General features: G+C 53.5%; 3 protein-coding genes across 9 annotated transcripts in view; 1 reads left to right on the top strand and 2 right to left on the bottom strand.

Moving 5' to 3' along the window:
- GJC2 (gap junction protein gamma 2) overlaps window positions 1-3,260 on the bottom strand; it is a 39,120-nt gene extending 35,860 nt beyond the window's left edge. Inside the window, exons 1-3 of the mRNA XM_039726552.1 lie at window positions 3,124-3,260; window positions 1,512-1,568; window positions 948-1,024 (exon numbers count right to left, since the gene is read on the bottom strand). The gene's annotated coding sequence lies outside the window, so the exon portion shown is untranslated. The remainder of the gene's footprint in view (window positions 1-947; window positions 1,025-1,511; window positions 1,569-3,123) is intronic.
- A 1,440-nt stretch (window positions 3,261-4,700) lies between these two features.
- GUK1 (guanylate kinase 1) lies at window positions 4,701-14,211 on the bottom strand. 2 transcript variants are annotated; one of them, XM_039726428.1, is made up of 8 exons: window positions 14,093-14,211; window positions 9,075-9,188; window positions 8,312-8,353; window positions 7,486-7,582; window positions 6,507-6,645; window positions 5,650-5,734; window positions 5,283-5,368; window positions 4,701-4,866 (listed from the first exon to the last, which is right to left on the bottom strand). In XM_039726428.1, the coding sequence occupies exons 1-8, from the start codon at window positions 14,133-14,135 to the stop codon at window positions 4,831-4,833; spliced, it is 642 nt and encodes a 213-aa protein (XP_039582362.1). In that variant the 5' UTR covers window positions 14,136-14,211; the 3' UTR covers window positions 4,701-4,830. The 2 variants fall into 2 exon arrangements, 1 of the variants encoding a protein (XP_039582362.1); XR_005629529.1 differs by lacking the exons at window positions 4,701-4,866; window positions 14,093-14,211 and adding exons at window positions 5,947-6,072; window positions 9,646-10,287 and having other exon boundaries at window positions 5,314-5,368.
- Window positions 14,176-15,959, top strand: MRPL55 (mitochondrial ribosomal protein L55). 6 transcript variants are annotated; one of them, XM_039726431.1, is made up of 4 exons: window positions 14,176-14,285; window positions 14,875-14,978; window positions 15,065-15,230; window positions 15,753-15,959. In XM_039726431.1, exons 2-4 carry the CDS (start codon window positions 14,956-14,958, stop codon window positions 15,894-15,896), a joined length of 333 nt encoding a protein of 110 aa, XP_039582365.1. In that variant the 5' UTR covers window positions 14,176-14,285; window positions 14,875-14,955; the 3' UTR covers window positions 15,897-15,959. The 6 variants fall into 6 exon arrangements, with proteins under 6 accessions (XP_039582365.1, XP_039582370.1, XP_039582369.1 ...); XM_039726436.1 differs by having other exon boundaries at window positions 15,710-15,845; XM_039726435.1 differs by having other exon boundaries at window positions 14,210-14,285; window positions 14,894-14,978.
- The last annotated feature ends 7 nt before the right edge of the window (window positions 15,960-15,966 follow it).

The following is a 15,966-nucleotide window of genomic DNA, read 5'->3' as shown; positions in this document are numbered from 1 at the left end:
TATAAATATAATATTTTATATGTATAAAAATAATATATATATTTTATTTTATAATAAATATATTTATTATAAAATAATAATATGTGGAAATTGAGGGATATAAATCTATATTTGCCCAGCTCCACCTGGATACTGAAATTTTGCCTTTTTGTCCCCTCTTTGCATCTCCGGAGATGGGGAAAGTAAAATCCAGAAAAACATCCTGTTTTCCCTCCTTTTTGTGGCTGGACAGAGAGGAACCAGGCATCAGGGGGGGGATGCATCCCTGACTCCCCACGCATCCGGTCCTTGGGGTGGCTGTACCAGTTTCCACGGCACAATGGGAATTGCAGATGGCTTCTGCTTATTCACAGGGCTGGACTCATGTCCGGGACAAGCAGACTCACAGCTGCTGCTGCTGGAAAAAGCCGAGCCTGTGCTGGATTCCTGAGTTTTGGAGGCTGGGAGCAGGGCTGGGCAGGGGGAGGGTGCCAGGCTGTGCGTGCCATCCCGGCCGGAGCCGGCCGCGGGTATGGATCGGCGTCCCGCGCTCTCCAGGGATGACACACTTGCACATCCAGTCGATGTGGCTGACCCAAATACAGCACCCAGCGAGGCAGGCACGGCCCCCTGAGCCAGCTGCCAGGGCCACTCTCAGCCTCGTGGAGCTGATGGGCACAGCAGAACTCCTACGAGCAGCCTGGAGCATCCAGAGCCACGGGATGCTCGGCAGAAAATTCCGTCCTCCCACTCAACTTCCTTCCCAGTGGCAGCACGGGCAGAGAAAAGCCCTGCAGGAGCAAATTTGGCTTTGGCCAAAAGACCTGGAGGAAAAAAATTGGCTTTGGCCAAAAGACCTGGAGGAGCAATACCATGGTCAAAGAACACTGGCACGGATCCATTTGAGTCCCACATGGATCAGTTATCCCAGGGAGGGTTTTTGGCTGCTGTGGGATAATGGGACCTACCTGTGGTGGGTGTTGGTGGTGCTGGAGCCTCAGTGTGAGGTGGCAGCAGCTGGAGTGTGGTGGGCACCTCCCTGTCCCTGTGGGAGAGCACAAGGGACATCAGGACACACCAGCATGGATCACATCACCCTGAAAAAACCCCTGGACCCACATGGCTGGGGAAATCCACCCCAAGCCCACCTCCTTCTGCTCCCAGCAGTTCCACTGCTCTTTATCCATTTTGGAGCAGCTGGGAGCTGCCAGTGGTTTTTGCACCCTGGGGGATTGGGGAACACGGGCAGGTGGCTCCACTGTGGAGGGATGAGGATGAGACCCCAGTTCCCTCTCTCCTCTTTGAAGCCATGCAGGCAGCAAGAGGATTTCCTAGATGTTTCCTTCATGGATACAGCAGGAAAGCTATCTTTGACCAAAAAAGGTGGCAATTAACAGCCTCCCCCACTGAACAGCCTCTCCAGAAGATCCCAGGAGTTTTTTCCTCCCAGGATAACTTCTGGCAGCACTCAGACACCCACAGCACACCCTCCCCCTGCCCCACCACGAGCACATCCCCTCTCACTTCCATACCTGGCTGCTCAATCCCGGCGCTGCCGTGGGAGACGCGCACGCGGAGCGAGCCGGATGCTGATGGACAAGCAGGAAAATCAGGATTATTCCTGCTCCTTCTTCCCCTCCTTGCTCATTTTCTACGCCTGCTGCCCAATTATCTGCCAGGCCAGCTCTGCCCCGCGGTGCCTTTCTGCAGTGGAATGGAAGGAAGCCTGAAAATCAGAGCTGCCTCCAACGGCACTGAGATGCCAAGGAAAACCACGGCAAGGACGAGTCTCTGGGCTCATCAGGATGGGGGGAAATGGGCTTTGGGCTAATGTTGGCTGCTTCAAGGTGTCCTGGAGCGTGGCTCCAGCTTTTCTTGGGTGGTTTGGGCTTTGGGGAATGCCTGCACAACATCCTTCCCAGGCAGGGGCTGGGTGCTGCTGGGTCAGAGCAGAGGCACCGCAGAGTTCACTCCTTGAAGGAGTGTTTCTGTTGCCAAACAGCTTGGGTTGGCAGGAAAATTGAAAAAAATGGGGGAAAATAATCAGCTCCTGCCCCAAAAGCAGCATGTCAGCCTGGATTCAGCAAAAAACAATGCAATGACTGCAAAGCAACAGCTTTGAAGCAAAAGTGCTACAGGGCGTTGTTATTTTCTTGGCATTGGCTCCAAAATATGCTCAGCCAGAGACAAGAGAGCTCCCAGGGCAGGTTTTATCCCAGCTTTTACCATCCCCTGCCCTCCTCTTCCTCCCCCAGCATCCCTCTCCTGCAGGGATGTAGGTGCTGCCACGTTTCCCAAAGCATCTCAGCTGAAAAAAGCTGAAGTCTGTCCAAATTTATCTCAGTCTGACAGAACAGGGAATATTTGGTTATATAAAATCCCTATTTCTGACATTTCTGGCAGCAACCCAAGAGCAGGCCTGCTCCTTTACTTACGTGTAACCCAAGATGGGAACAGCACCTTCCTGCCTGGGACATCTGGGTGGGAAAATGTTCCTCCAGGAGGAGCATCTTTAATCACAGAGAACCCCTGGGCTGGAAGGCTCCTGTATCCTCACTTTTCCAGTGTGATCCCTCAATCCCAGCCCTACATGGAGCACTGGGAGCAGATGTTTGCAGTTGTGGAGAACCTCAGCATGGTCTTGCCTGCCCCAGGGATGTGGGAATGGGATACCTTAATGAGCCAGTACCAAACCCACAGAGCCAGAGAGGCATTTATGGGCTGCAAACCAAATTAACAAAATAGACATCCCATATTTGAGGGTGCAGGAATTAAACTCACTTCAACAAGTGCCTTCGTACCCACCCAGGGATTCGATGCATAGCACAGCCCCTCCAAAACACCAAACCTGGAGAGGGGCACCCAAAATGACTCCCTGGAGATGCTCCCCAGCTGTGCCACCTGCCTGGGCACCAGCCTGGCTCCACCACTCATTCCCACTCCCTCTGTTTCCCACTGCCATCCCGTCACCTCGTGTTAGCTCTGGCATTCCAGGCGTTCTCCATCTGCTCCATCACACACAGCAGCGACAGCAGGACACCCCACCGGGCTGGGACATTTTGGCCCCTGAAGAAGGGGGACACAAACCATCCAAAGGGGTTGTTCCCGTTTCCCAGGAGCTGCCCTGGCTCGCGTTCCGCTCACCTGTCCCGCCGGGATGAGCCGAGGCCGGGCCGGGGGCGCTGGCAGGAGGGATGGGCAGGGCCAGCCGGGCTCTTCCATCGGGTGACAGCCCCGCAGGTGCCACGCGGTGGCCGCAGAGCCCCGGAGCGAGGCGGCCGCCGTGTCCTGCTCCTCCTGCTCTGCTGCTCCACGACTCCAGAGCATTCCCGCTGCCGTTCCTGCCATCTAGAGGGGACCTTTTCCCACTGCAAGCGCGTCCCTCAAATTGTAACGAAATGCCACCATTCAGAAGGAAAAATAATCAGAGCCCAATAATCAGAGCCCGTCGTTTGATGGCACAGGAAAAGCCTGCGTGGTTCACACCACGAATCCATGAATCCACACAGGATTCTCCTCATCGTTTAGCCAATTCCAGAACCAAGCAGTGGGAATCCCACAACAGCATGTGATATTTTCTAGGAAATTTAGGAAAGATGTATCAAACCAGTCCAAGAAAGGTAAACAAGCAAAATAATCATCAAATCATGGCTGTGAATTAAAGGCACTAAAAGGGTGGCCCCAGGGGGGTTTCTGCTTGTTGTCCATAAGGTGGATGGAGGTTTGGAGATGATCTGGACCAAGAGGTACTGCAGAGCAGCTGGATAAACTGGAGGGATGGGATGTCAAGTGGATGAAACCCGAAGATGGAGTGTTTAGGTGCAAAGCTGCTCTGGTAAGATGTGGTTTGGGTGAGAAAACATCCCAGCCTGGCACTGCAGGGCCCAGCTGCTCGTGGGCTCTGGGGGGAAAAGCAGCTGAAGTCACCCCTGTGGGACAGGAGCTCTGACAGACAGGTCATCCCATGGAATGGAATCACACAAGGGTTTGGGTTGGAAGGCACCTCAAAGCCCATCCTGTTCCAGTTCCTGCCATGGCAGGGACACATTCCACTGCCCTAGGCTGCTCCAGCCTGGCCTTGGGCACTGCCAGGGATCCAGGGGCAGCCACAGCTGCTCTGGGAATTCCATCCCAGTCCCACACCACCCTCCCAGCCAGGAATTCCCAGTTTCCAATCTCCCATCCATCCCTGCCTTCTGGCAGTGGGAGCCATTCCCTGTGTCCTGTCCCTCCAGGCCTTGTCCCCAGTCCCTCTCCAGCTCTCCTGGAGCCCCTTCAGGCCCTGCCAGGGGCTCCGAGCTCTCCCTGGAGCCTTCTCCTCTCCAGGGGAACATTCCCAGCTCTCCCAGCTTGTCCCCACAGTTTTCACATGTGAGAAGCCAGCCCAAGGACATTCAGGATATGTCCTGCTGGAGGGACTGAAGGGCTTGGAAGTTTGACAAAAACATCAATGTTAAAGCTGAAGAAAACTTGGGAAATGAAGTGCAAAGCTCTCTAAGTGTCAGAACAGAGACCTGTACAAGCAACAGTTATGGATGCAGAGGATTCCCCCCAGGAAAAGGGATTTTGTTGTTGTCTTCAAGCCCAACAGCTTCTCTGCAGCCTTCCAGGAGGGCTCAGCCCTTTGGCAGCTCCCAAAGAATCCAGAGGTACAAACCTGGGGGAGCACGTGCTGAGCAGGCAGCGAACAGAAGCACAAGCATGACCAGGTTTCCTTTTCTTTCCTTTTAATATAAACATTCTAGGGTGGGTTGGGGGTAGGAGCAGCTAAAGGGAATGTCTTGTGGAATAAAACGCTGCGACGTGCTTCGGGAATGATGTGCAAAATTGAAACGCCCAAGCAGGGCCAGCTCAGGACTTCCTGGATTCTTGGGTCTTCTTGATTTCCTGCAAGGAGATCAGGGAAGAGACTGAGAATCTGCCACTCCATGGGAAACAGCTCTTGGTTTCACAGCGTGGGAGAGCAGGAGTGACCAACAGCTCAGAGCAGTTCCACAGCATGACAGGACCAAGCCCTGAGTTCACCTTTAGGGACAAGGCAAGGTTTGACTTGGAAGCTCCAGAAACAGGAATCTCCTTCTCTGCTACCCAGGGGTGAATGTTTATTTTGCCCAAACTCAGGATTGAGTTGGATTAATTTCCCACCCTCAGGCCACAGATCCATCATCACTTGTACTCAATCTGTCCCTCAGCAGCTCAAAGCAGACCGAGTGTGGGATGAGGTGACATTTCTGTGGCTGCCTGAGAACAGACCCTCACCTCTCTGGCCCAGGAGTGAGGTGGAAAAATCCCCAAGGACTCACCTCCAGCAGGACCTCCTTCAATTCGGAATAGGCCTTTTCTAAATCATCATTGATGATGACCAGGTCGAACAGCCCAGGCTCTTTACCTGGGGAAGGAGATGAGGACAGAGTTAGAGGACAATTTTTCTTCCCTGTGTCAGCTCTCATGCATGAAGTCCCATGGCATTTTAATATGATTTTTTTAGTATTATTATTACATCAGCTGCTGCTAATGAACTGCTCTGCCAACCTCCCCCGAGGAACTGCAGTGGGAAATGCAGCAGTGATCCAACTCAGCTCATGGCAAGCCCTGCTGGAGAGCACAAACCAGATTGCTCCCAAATCACCCAGGCATCCCCTCCCAGCACACACCACTGCAAGGACTCACTGAGCTCCAGGTCCACGCGGGCTGCAGTCAAACGCCTCTGTAAACTCTCCTCTGTCTCCGTCTTTCGGTCCCGTAGTCGTTTCTCCTAAACCCAGGGACAGAGACATTAAGGAAGGGAGTGTTTTGAAAGCTGCAGGCACAATCCACCCCCACCCTCAGGCTGGTGCTGTCTGTGACCACGGGCACGTGAGAACACCCTGCAAAGGGGGTGAGGGGCCTCACAGGCCAGTGCAAACCAGTGGCCAAACTGGGCTTGACATCTCCTACCCACAGTTCAGGGTCCCAGGTTTCTTTTACCTCCCTCTCATTTATTTATTTTTCCAGGTACTGCTGGAAATGAGATCTCTCTGCTGGGCTCTGGCATCTGGTGCTGCTGGCTTCCTCCTCCACAAACTCAACGAGAAACAGAGCCTGCCTGATGTACTGAGAGCAAGAGGGGAGAGTCAGGAGTTGTCCTCACGTGCCCTCATCCCTCTCTGAACCACGACAGTGATTCCACTGCTTGCAAGAGTCCCACTGCAATCACTTACATAGGGTAAGACCAGAGGGGCACAGAATTTAAGGTGCTGCACAGAACCAGCCTCCCTGTGTTTAATTTTAACTGTGGAGCCAAATCTCAGCACAGCACAAAGCACAATTAATGCATTTAAAGACTGGTGGAGCCCATAACCAAGGCGTAAAAACCACTGAGGAAGGACTCAAAAACCAAAACACAGGAAGAGGAGCTGGGCTGGGTGGTGCTGAGCTTGGGAATGTCCTCCCCACCTAGAGCAGGGCCCTGCTGAGGGGAGGGGGAGCCGTGGCTGCAGAAGCTGATTACCTCTAACTGCTAAGGGCAAAGCAAGGCGGGCGCTCACCAGGATCTCAATGGACGGCGGCTGCACCGAGATGTAGATGGGGTTCAGCTCCGTCTTCTTGATGTTCTTCACGCCCTGGATGTCGATGTCGAGGACACAGATCTGGTTCTGGGCCTGCACGGCCTGCACAGCTCCTTTACTGGGGGCACAGCACACAGGGAGGGGGTCAGAGCCCAGCGGGGTTGGGGTGTCCCCTCCGGCAGCGGGGGGACCTCACAGGGCTCCCCGGAGTGTGGCAGGAGAGGACAGAGCCTGCCCTGCTCTTGGTAAAAGTTTCTCCAGGTGTCACTGCTCTGGGTGCAGCAGGAAGCTGCTGTCTCCTGCTAGAGAGGCTGGCAAAGCCACGCTGGAAGGTGTGGGGATGGATCATGTGTGACTGTTCCACAGGATGGGTGGGATGTCCATGAACTCCTGCCTTGGCAGAGCTTCACCACCTGGAGGGAACTGCTCACGGCAGGAGGTTGGAACTCGATCTTAAAGGTCCCTTCCAACCCAAACCATCCTGGGATTTTGTGACAAACATGGAATCAACCTTCACCAAAGAGCAAAACCACTGAGAACTCCCCTTCTCTCCACTGAGATCCACTTGCTGTCCTGAAGGATGCTGGATGGACATGGATGCTCCATCTGGGTCAAAGATGCACTTAATTCTCCACTTAATTTTTCAAGTGGCGGCTTTTCTATGCTGTAAAGACAATTTATCTTTCTCTCTTCCTAATGGGGAATTACCTCAAGATTTTTAATAATTTATTATAATTCACTGATGACTTAGGGAGCACAAAGGATTGGTGAGAACTCCAACTCTTCTGCTAAGCATGAGGGACTCTGCATTTATCCCACATCTGAGCAGGAACATCCTCAGGGGCTTGGAGAGATTCTGTATTTATTTTCTGGCATCCCAGAATAGTTTAGATTGGGAAGGATCCTCAAGACCATCTAATTCCAGCCCCTGTGGCACAGGCAGGGACACCTGACCTACCTTGTCCCGTACATGTTCCCGGAGAACTCCGCGTGCTCGATAAATTCACCAGCATCAATTTCCTTCTGCATTTCCTCTCTGGACACAAAGTGATAATCTGGAGAAGGGAAAATGGGAAATTTGGACAGAAATTAACATTCTGAAGGTAAAGTTCATGGTCAAAATGACACCCGTGGGTTTTTGGGGGAGAAGACACTAAAAATCTGTTTTAGACAAGGATTCACTTCCTACTTCCACACCCGTTGTCCAAACACCTGCTCAGAACTTTCTGGAGTTTTCTGTGTGGCCAAAAACGCTGCTCTACCCCATTTTTTATATCCTTTCCCATTCCTGGTGCAGTGGGAACATCTCCTCCCTTGCCTACAGGTGTGGGACACATTACAGCAGGAATGGTAAGGCCTTTCATTTGAAAGGATTTCTAATTAAAGACCAGAATGGGATGAGAGAGAGGGAGATAAAAGGGAACATCAAAACCAAACTAACTAAAAAGGAATATTTCTCAATCTTCTGTTGAAATTCCTTCCTGTTACTTCAGGAAGAAAACTGCCATTGGAAATTAAGAACCAACTTAATTTGGTTGTTTCTTAAATAGGCAAATACATGAGAAAACAGCTGGGCACAAATAATTAATACAGCTAAAACCATCTCATTAAGCAGCTGCACTTCCCAAAGCCACGGCCATTGGAGATCTCCTCAGAACTACCTGGAATTTTGGAAAATCAAATCACCCAAGTTCAGAGCACAGTACCCAAAATGAGAGCCCAGCTCTGAAAACCTGAGTTATCTGGAGAGTCCAGTGAGACAGATCTGACTGCAGCAGGCTCACCTTTGCCATTCACTTCTCCAGGTCTCGGCTGCCTTGTGGTGTCTGCAGGGAAAAAATAGAAAATAAAAGAAAAAACCGCCTTGTACATTCTGTGCATCACCCATAGGTGTTGTAGGATCAAAGAAATTCCAAGGTCTAAGCAGCATGTGGATCTCTAGGATAAAAATCTCCACCAAGAGGCAGTTTGGGAGGAAATAAGGTTTAGTTTGGAGTGAGATGAGAGATGTTCCTTGAAAAAGGAACACAGGATGTCACACACACACACAAAATGGATAATTTTAAGTTTTTATCTCCTCCCATAGCATTAGATTTTTAAACATTCAGTATTTTATTCTTTCATGGTGGAATGAATCCAGATCTCAAAGCACAGATTTCACTTGCAATACACAAAGTGTTGGGACATTAAAACACGTTTTGGAAATGGACCTAAAAACACCTTACAAAGCTCCATGGAAAAAAATCAAATGATCAAATGGCTTTTTAAGCAGAAATGTGGGGGGATTTTGTTACTTTCACAGTCAAGAATCACTAGGAAGAATCTTGTTTCCTCTCTGAGCTGTGTTTAGAGATGTGGGGAGTCACTAAACCTGGGAAGTTTACAACACCAAGAGTAAAAGGTGCCCTGAATTATTTAAACATCCCAAAGAGCTCACAGGCAGACTGGGACACAGCCAAACCATGAAAAGCCATTATTTGGGGTATAAATAGAGGGAGACTCTGAGCTGGCACTGCTGAGCTCCTCAGCCCAGCCCTGGATACTCACGGGAGACGCTGAAGCCGAAGATGTTCTCATAATCTTTGAGCAATTTCTTTAACAAAGTGCTTTTCCCTGCACCTGATGGGCCACTCAGAACCACTGGCCTTGGTCCCTGCATGACTGGGGAGAGACAGAAAAATGGGTCTGGTTAGAAACACCCATGGAAATGCAGCTGTGGATTCCCAAGAGTGCTCAGCCCCTCAAAACGGCACCAATCCTTTACCCTTGGGAACAAATTTCTGCAGGAAAACCTGAAATGAGGCAAAAATCACAAGCCCAGAGCTGATAAAAAGTACTGGGAGTGCAGGAACATTTCTCAAGAGACAGAGGTTAAACTCATAGGATGTAACCCAAAGAAGGAGGAAACTGGGATGGTTGAAGCCAGCTGTTTTCCATCACAGCTGGGTCTCACTGGGACCAAAATCCCAAGGAAAACTCTCTCTAAAAGGAACAAAATCCTATTTGTGCCTGGGGGCATTTGGAGTCATGACACAGAGGAACAGTCCCAGTGCCTTCCCTCTCACAGGGGGAAAGGAGCTTTAAGCAGAGTTTGCAGATAAAACTTTGCATCACCAACCCCCAAACCCTTGAACAGCATCAGGTGCAATCACTGCCAGGAGCATGCCCAGGTGTTCATCCCCACATTTCCTGAAGCACCAACTCCATCTGCAGGTGTTCCATGGCAAGAAAGAAAGAGATCCCAGAGATCAGATCCTGGTACAGGTGAAGAAAAGGCAGCCTGGGGCCACACAACTTGCTGCAGTTGTTTCTTCAGCCAGAAAGAAAAAAAAAAAAAGAAAAATAAAAAGTGGTGTCATGTTCCTTTGTCTCTGGAGAGAAGAAAGGTTAATTATCCACCTGGGAAAAAGACGAAATGCTGTGCAGAGGTGTGGGAGTACCACAGGGACCCTCATCCATCAGCAGCTTCCAAACCAGAAGTGATGGCGAGAGCGGAACAAATCAAACAAGTTCTTCCTAATTAAAAAGCTACTTTCAGCAAGCAATAAAATCATTTCCTCATCCTCCCGGGCTGGGTGTGGCCCGGCAGCCACCAGCCAAGAGGCAGCTCATGCCTTTCCATTTTAAATTAGCTCACAGCAATGTCACCCCGACCTTACACACCGCTTTTCAAGCAGCCCTAAGCCAAATGCTGTCTCACCGAGCGGCCGCGGGCTAATCCCGCCGGGACCGGACCCGGCCCCAGCCCTCAATCCCTCAATCCTCCTCCCTCGACAGCCGGAGAATTACACAACTTTTCCTTCTCCTCCCTGAGGATCCTCGTCTGACCGCAGCTCATCCCAGGCTGCGCCGAGGGTCGGGGTTTAACACAAAGGATGAGGAGGTGGCGGCAGCGGCAGCGTGGGCGGTGAAAACACCCACGGTCCATAATCATCCATACGGAAATTCCTTTATTCCTTCTTTTTTTTTTTTTTGGTTAGTGCCCTCAGAAGTGCTGCAGCCTCAGAGATGCAAGAGATGAAATCTTGGGAAGACCAATCTCATCACCACAGTGCCAGATTAGGCTCCATCACCCCAAAAACAGAAGGCTGAACAAACTCTAGGGAGTCCTCTGGGGGCTTTCCTACCATTCCCTTGGTCCTCAAACTTCTGTAATTTCCAAAAAAAATCAGGTTTTGCGTAAATGTTCAATAGCAGAAGAAAGCACCAGGGAAATGCTACTCAGTGCTTGCAGCAAGGGAGAAGAGCAGTTACCCAAAGCACTTCCTTCTCTCTGTCCCTCACAGTTCTTCTCTCCCACATAATTCCATCAGGTGAGGTCTAAGCATTCCTTGGAAAACACTCCACACAAATTCCCCACCCTTGAGACATCCCCAAGTGTTTCACAACACATCTGCCCCCAAACAATGCTGCTCATCACACACCAGCTTGCACAAGCACCCCAAAACCCCCCCCAAAGTGACAGCCTGGATTTCCAGGTTCCCTTCCAGGACCCAGCTGTGCCAACAAGATGCACAAATCCCAGTCCCAGATCCCAGCCAGAAGGAAAAGAGCTTCCCCCTCATCTCCCTCAAAACGTCATGCCCTTAGCAAACATCAGCAGAAATGTGAAGCTGCCCAAATCACTTCCCACCATTCCATTCCACCCCAGACAAACTGGGCAGAGGAATGGGCTGGGAGCAGGCTCCAACACATCCCTACCTTTTCCCTGTGCTCCCTTCCAGCCAAAGCAAGCAGTGGCAGCAGCACAGCTCCTGGGGACAGAGCTGGGCTATTTGTGAGCTCCTAAAGCCTTAATTAACGAGCTGCAATTTGAAGGTGGCCAATGAGAACAACCCTGCTGAGCTTTAATCTCCCCCGGGTTCCTCCTCCGCTCCCTGCTCTCCTGGCTGGCAAAGCTGCAGCCCACAGCCCCAAAAGGCTGAGGGGTGCCAGCCCTTGCTGGGCTGGGATTATGGAAAACAGCAAAGCTGCTCCTGTCCCTGCAGTCCCCAGGATTCTGTCTGTGTAGAATCCCGGAGTGGTTTGGAAGGGACCTTCCAGAACATTAATTCCACAGCCCTGCCATGGGCAAGGACAGTTTCCACTAGGCCAGGCTGCTCCAAGCTCTGTCCAACCTGGAACACTTCCAGGCACTTTCCTTCTGCAGGAGCACTGCTCTCCCTTTGGACCAAATCCACACAGCTCCACGACCACAAAGATGGCAAAACTCCTTCTCCTGCTCAGATCAAGCCACTCCCACAGTGGGACCCTCTCCTCCACTTCACTCCCTTTTCCCTCCCCAAAATACTCAAAATTAAGAGAAAAGACACCTGGGCTGTGGTCACGTCTCACTTCTTTCACAACAGTTAAAAATAAACCTAAAGACTTGCAGGTGTTTCCTGCTGCCTCCCCGGTGAATCCTTCTCCTGCTGCAGATCTGCAGAGGAAAACTGACAGTTAAAAATAAACCTAAAGACTTGCAGGTGTTTCCTGCTGCCTCCCTGGTGAATCCCTTCTCCTGCTGCAGATCTGCAGGGGAAAACTGGGAGGGAACAAAAGGCATTTCCACTCGCAGGGAATCCCACCCTGGGGCTGGGGCCTCACAGGAGGAAAGATGGCAAACTGGGAATTCCACAGAATTCCAGAATGGTTTGGCTGGAAGTGACCTTAAAGCTTGGCAGGGACACCTCCCACCGTCCCAGGTGCTCCAGGACACTGCCAGGGATGGAGCAGCCACAGCTCCCAGGGCAATCCCAGGATGTTCCTGCCCTCATTCCCTGCCAAACACCACAGGTAAAGAAACCCCAAACCCCAGATCTGGTGGATATGGGGCTGTTTTCTCTCTCCTGTTTGGTTCCAGGAATGCTCTGGTGCATCACATTTCCAAGCTGGCTGCAGCAGGAATGTCACAAAGATGTGTTTATTTTAGGCAGATCAGTTTTTTATTCCCCCTTTTGTCAGATTTTGGCATTTTCAGAGCAGCCAATCTGCAAATATCCAGCACAGAGGGTTTCCTAAAAATGGGTTGGGATCCAGCCTAACCCACCAAAACCACTGCAGAGCTGATCAGCAAGAGAACAGCCCAACTCATTAACAATATTAATTATCTCCCACACCTGGCCTGAGGACAAACAGCCACATAAACCCCTCTGGGCTGCAGAAAGACAAGCTGGTCACAGGAGGTTGTCCCCAAGGCAAGGAATGGTTCCTGCTAAATTCACCCTGGATTTCACCTCACAGCTGGCAACGTAACCAGGGAAGCAAAGGACAGACATCACAAGAGTTAAACAAATTAAAACTGATTAGCAGAGAGGCTTTACAGGGAAGGCAAAGCCACCTTATGAAGAAGAAAAGAAGATTAAAGCACGGTTTCCCTGGAGCCTTGAGAAAGGTCTCCTGGATTAGGATTATAATCCCACCCCTATTTTTAGCAGCTTTGTTATAAAGGTGCCACCCCCACCTTTGTAAGATTTGGGACAGGTTCCAAAAAGGGAGAGAGCTGGGACACACAGGGAATTATCTGCAGGGATCTGATTCCATGAGGAGCAGAGCATCCCACAGCATCCCACAGCTGGAGCTCAGCCACCTTTTTCCTGGAAATAATTACCTACAAAGCACTAATTAGCCTCTCCACTGCAGGGATTGGTGGTGCTGCAGACACAGCACAAACCACTTGCTCCAGGTCACTGCAGAAACCAGGGAGGTCCAAACCCATTATTCCCAATCCATGTCCTCCTGTAAACCAGGGCAGCTGAACCCACCAGGAGGATGAAACCAGTTCACCCACCTGGGAAAACTCTAGAGAGGTGAAGCTCACACAGCTGTGGTTTTGCCATCCACTTCCCCACACGTGTTTTAGGATTCCTAAAGCCCTCTTACCTCACCCTACCCCACAGACTCCCTCAGCACCTCAGTGTCCTGGCATCCCCAGCCGAGAGACCCCCATGGGCACTCAGCAGCCTGGGACCCCTCAGAGGGGCTGAGGGCCCTCAGTCCAGGACCCTGTGAGCAGCTGAGCATCCTGGGGGCAGCGGGACCCCCTCAGCCCAAGGGCTTCGTGAGGGGCTGAGCACCCAAAGCCAGCCAGGACTCCTCCATGCAGAGCCCCCAGGAGGGGCTGAGCACCCCAAGATCAGCCAGGACTCCTCCATGCAGGGCTCCCAGGAGGGGCTGAGCTCTCCAGAATCAGCCAGGACTCCTCCATGCAGAGCCCTTGTGAGGGGCTGAGCACCCCAAAGCCAGCCAGGGACTCCTCCATGCAGAGCCCCTCAAAAGGAGCTGAGCACCCCAACATCAGCCAGGACTCCTCCATGCAGGGCTCCCAAGAGGGGCTGAGCACCCCGGGACCCCTCAGCAGAGGAATCCCGTGAGGAGCTCGGCACCCCAGGGCTCCCTCAGCCAAGGGCCCTCGTGAGGGGCTGAGAACCCCAGAGCCGGCCAGGACTCCTCACTCCAAGCCCCCGCGAGGGGCTGAACGCCCCGAGGCCAACTCAGCCGAGGACCCCTGCGAGTGACGGAGCTGCTCGGGTTAGAACGCGCTGTGTCACGGTCCCCGTGGGGGTCCCGGCCCCATCCCCGCTCACCCGCCCGGGCGATCCCCGCCCCGCGCATCCGCCCGAGGATCATGAGGGGACGGGGGGGGCGCTCCCGGCAGCCCCCGCGCGCGCCCGCCGCCACCGCCGCGCGCCTGACGTCACCGCGGGGGCGGGGCCCCGGGGGAGGGAGGGAGCGCGCGTCACGTGAGTGCGGGGCGGCGGGACGGACCACGCGGCGGGGGTGAGCGAGGGGCTGAACCATGATGGTGGATGGAGTTGGGGGAGAACGGGGGGGACAGCATGGGCTGAACCGCGGCGGTGTTGGGCAGAACCACGCTGGGGTGGCGGGAGCCATAGTGGGGTTGAACCGTGGCTGGAGAGAGGCGGGAGGGCTGAACCAAGGTGGGTGTGTGGGGGGGAGGCACGATGGGATTGAACCATGACGGGGAGAGGGGGGAGTTGTCATGGAAGTGACCCATGGCTGGGCGGGGGGAGACGTGGTTGGGCTGAACCATGGCGAGAATGGGGGGAATAGCGGGAGGGCTGAACCAAGGTGGGTGTGGGGGGAGGCACGATGGGATTGAACCATGACGGGGAGAGGGGGGAGCTAGCACAGAGCTGACCCATGGGCAGTGGTTGGGATAAACCATGGCGGGAATGTGGAGAACCATAGCGGGGCTGAACCATGGCGAGGGCGGAGACGTGGGGCTGAACCATTGCGGGAGCGGGGGGATCCATACCATGGCGGGAGCTGTCATGGGGCTGCTCCGTTCTGAGGAGCGGACGTGGGAGCTTCACAGTGCTGGCGACACGGCGCTGTCACCCCGCAGACCCTTTCCTTGTCGCCAGAGTGTCCCTAGGTGTGTCACCTACTCCGCGCACCGCAGCCGTCCCCCCCGCTGCGGGCCGCGATGGCGGCGAGCCGGGCTCTGAGGTGAGCGCGGGCTGAGGGAGCGCCCTGCCGGGGCTGCCGGGGCTCCCTCACGGTGACACCGCCTGTCCCCCGCCTTCCCCCGGCAGTGCCCTGCTGCTCCGGCCGCCGCTCGCTGCCCGCAGCAACTCCAACCGCGCCGCCATCGGGCACCTGCAGCGGCAGCGCTACGGGCGCCTCTACCCGACGCTGCTCGTCAGCACCGACGGCTCCACCGTCCGCCTGCGCTACGGAGAGCCCAAGAGGATCCTCATGGTACGGGCACGGCGGCGTGGCTGTCACAAGGGTTCGTGGTGTGTGCCGGGTGTCACACCCTGTCCCGGGGTCTGGGAGCTCACAGCGTGTCCCTGGGATCGCAGACTGTGTCACACCATGTCCCCCTGAGCTCACACCGTGTCCGTGGGAGCTCATCCTGTGTCCTGGGGGTGCCACGCCATGTCCCTAGGAGCTTATACCGTGTCCGTGGGATCTCACCCTGTGTCCTGGGGGTGCCACACCATGTCCCAGGGATCTCATGCTTGGTCCCGGGGCACCACAGCACATCCTGGGATCTCACGCCATGTCCCTAGGAGCTTATTCCGTGTCCCTGGGATCTCACCGTGTCCTGGGGGTGTCACACCATGTCCTGGGAGCTCCCCCCATGTCCCCGGGGAATGTCACACCTTGTCCCAGGGGTTTCATGCCTTGTCCCAAGGCTTCACACCGTGTCCCAGGGGTGTCATGCCGTGTCCCAGGGGTGTCACACCGTGTCCCCGCGGTCTCATCCCGTGTCCCCAGATGCCCCTGGACAGCAACACGCTGCCCGAAGCCGAGCGCAAGGCTCGCCTGCGCCGCCACTTCCCCAGCAAGCCTAAGGCCAAGGAGGAGGAGACCTTTCAGGGCATCGACCTGGACACCTACAAGAAGTTCTGGAAGAAGTGAAGCGCTGAAACCAGAAATATTTAAATTTATAAATAAACGTATAAATAAAAATATACGAGTACAGCCGTGT

This window comes from Passer montanus, unplaced genomic scaffold (assembly GCF_014805655.1).
Source record: "Passer montanus isolate IOZ18808 unplaced genomic scaffold, ASM1480565v1 scaffold59, whole genome shotgun sequence".
Lineage (NCBI taxonomy): Eukaryota > Metazoa > Chordata > Aves > Passeriformes > Passeridae > Passer > Passer montanus.
Note: the sequence above shows the minus strand (reverse complement) of the source record. Positions and strands in the feature narration are given on the sequence as shown.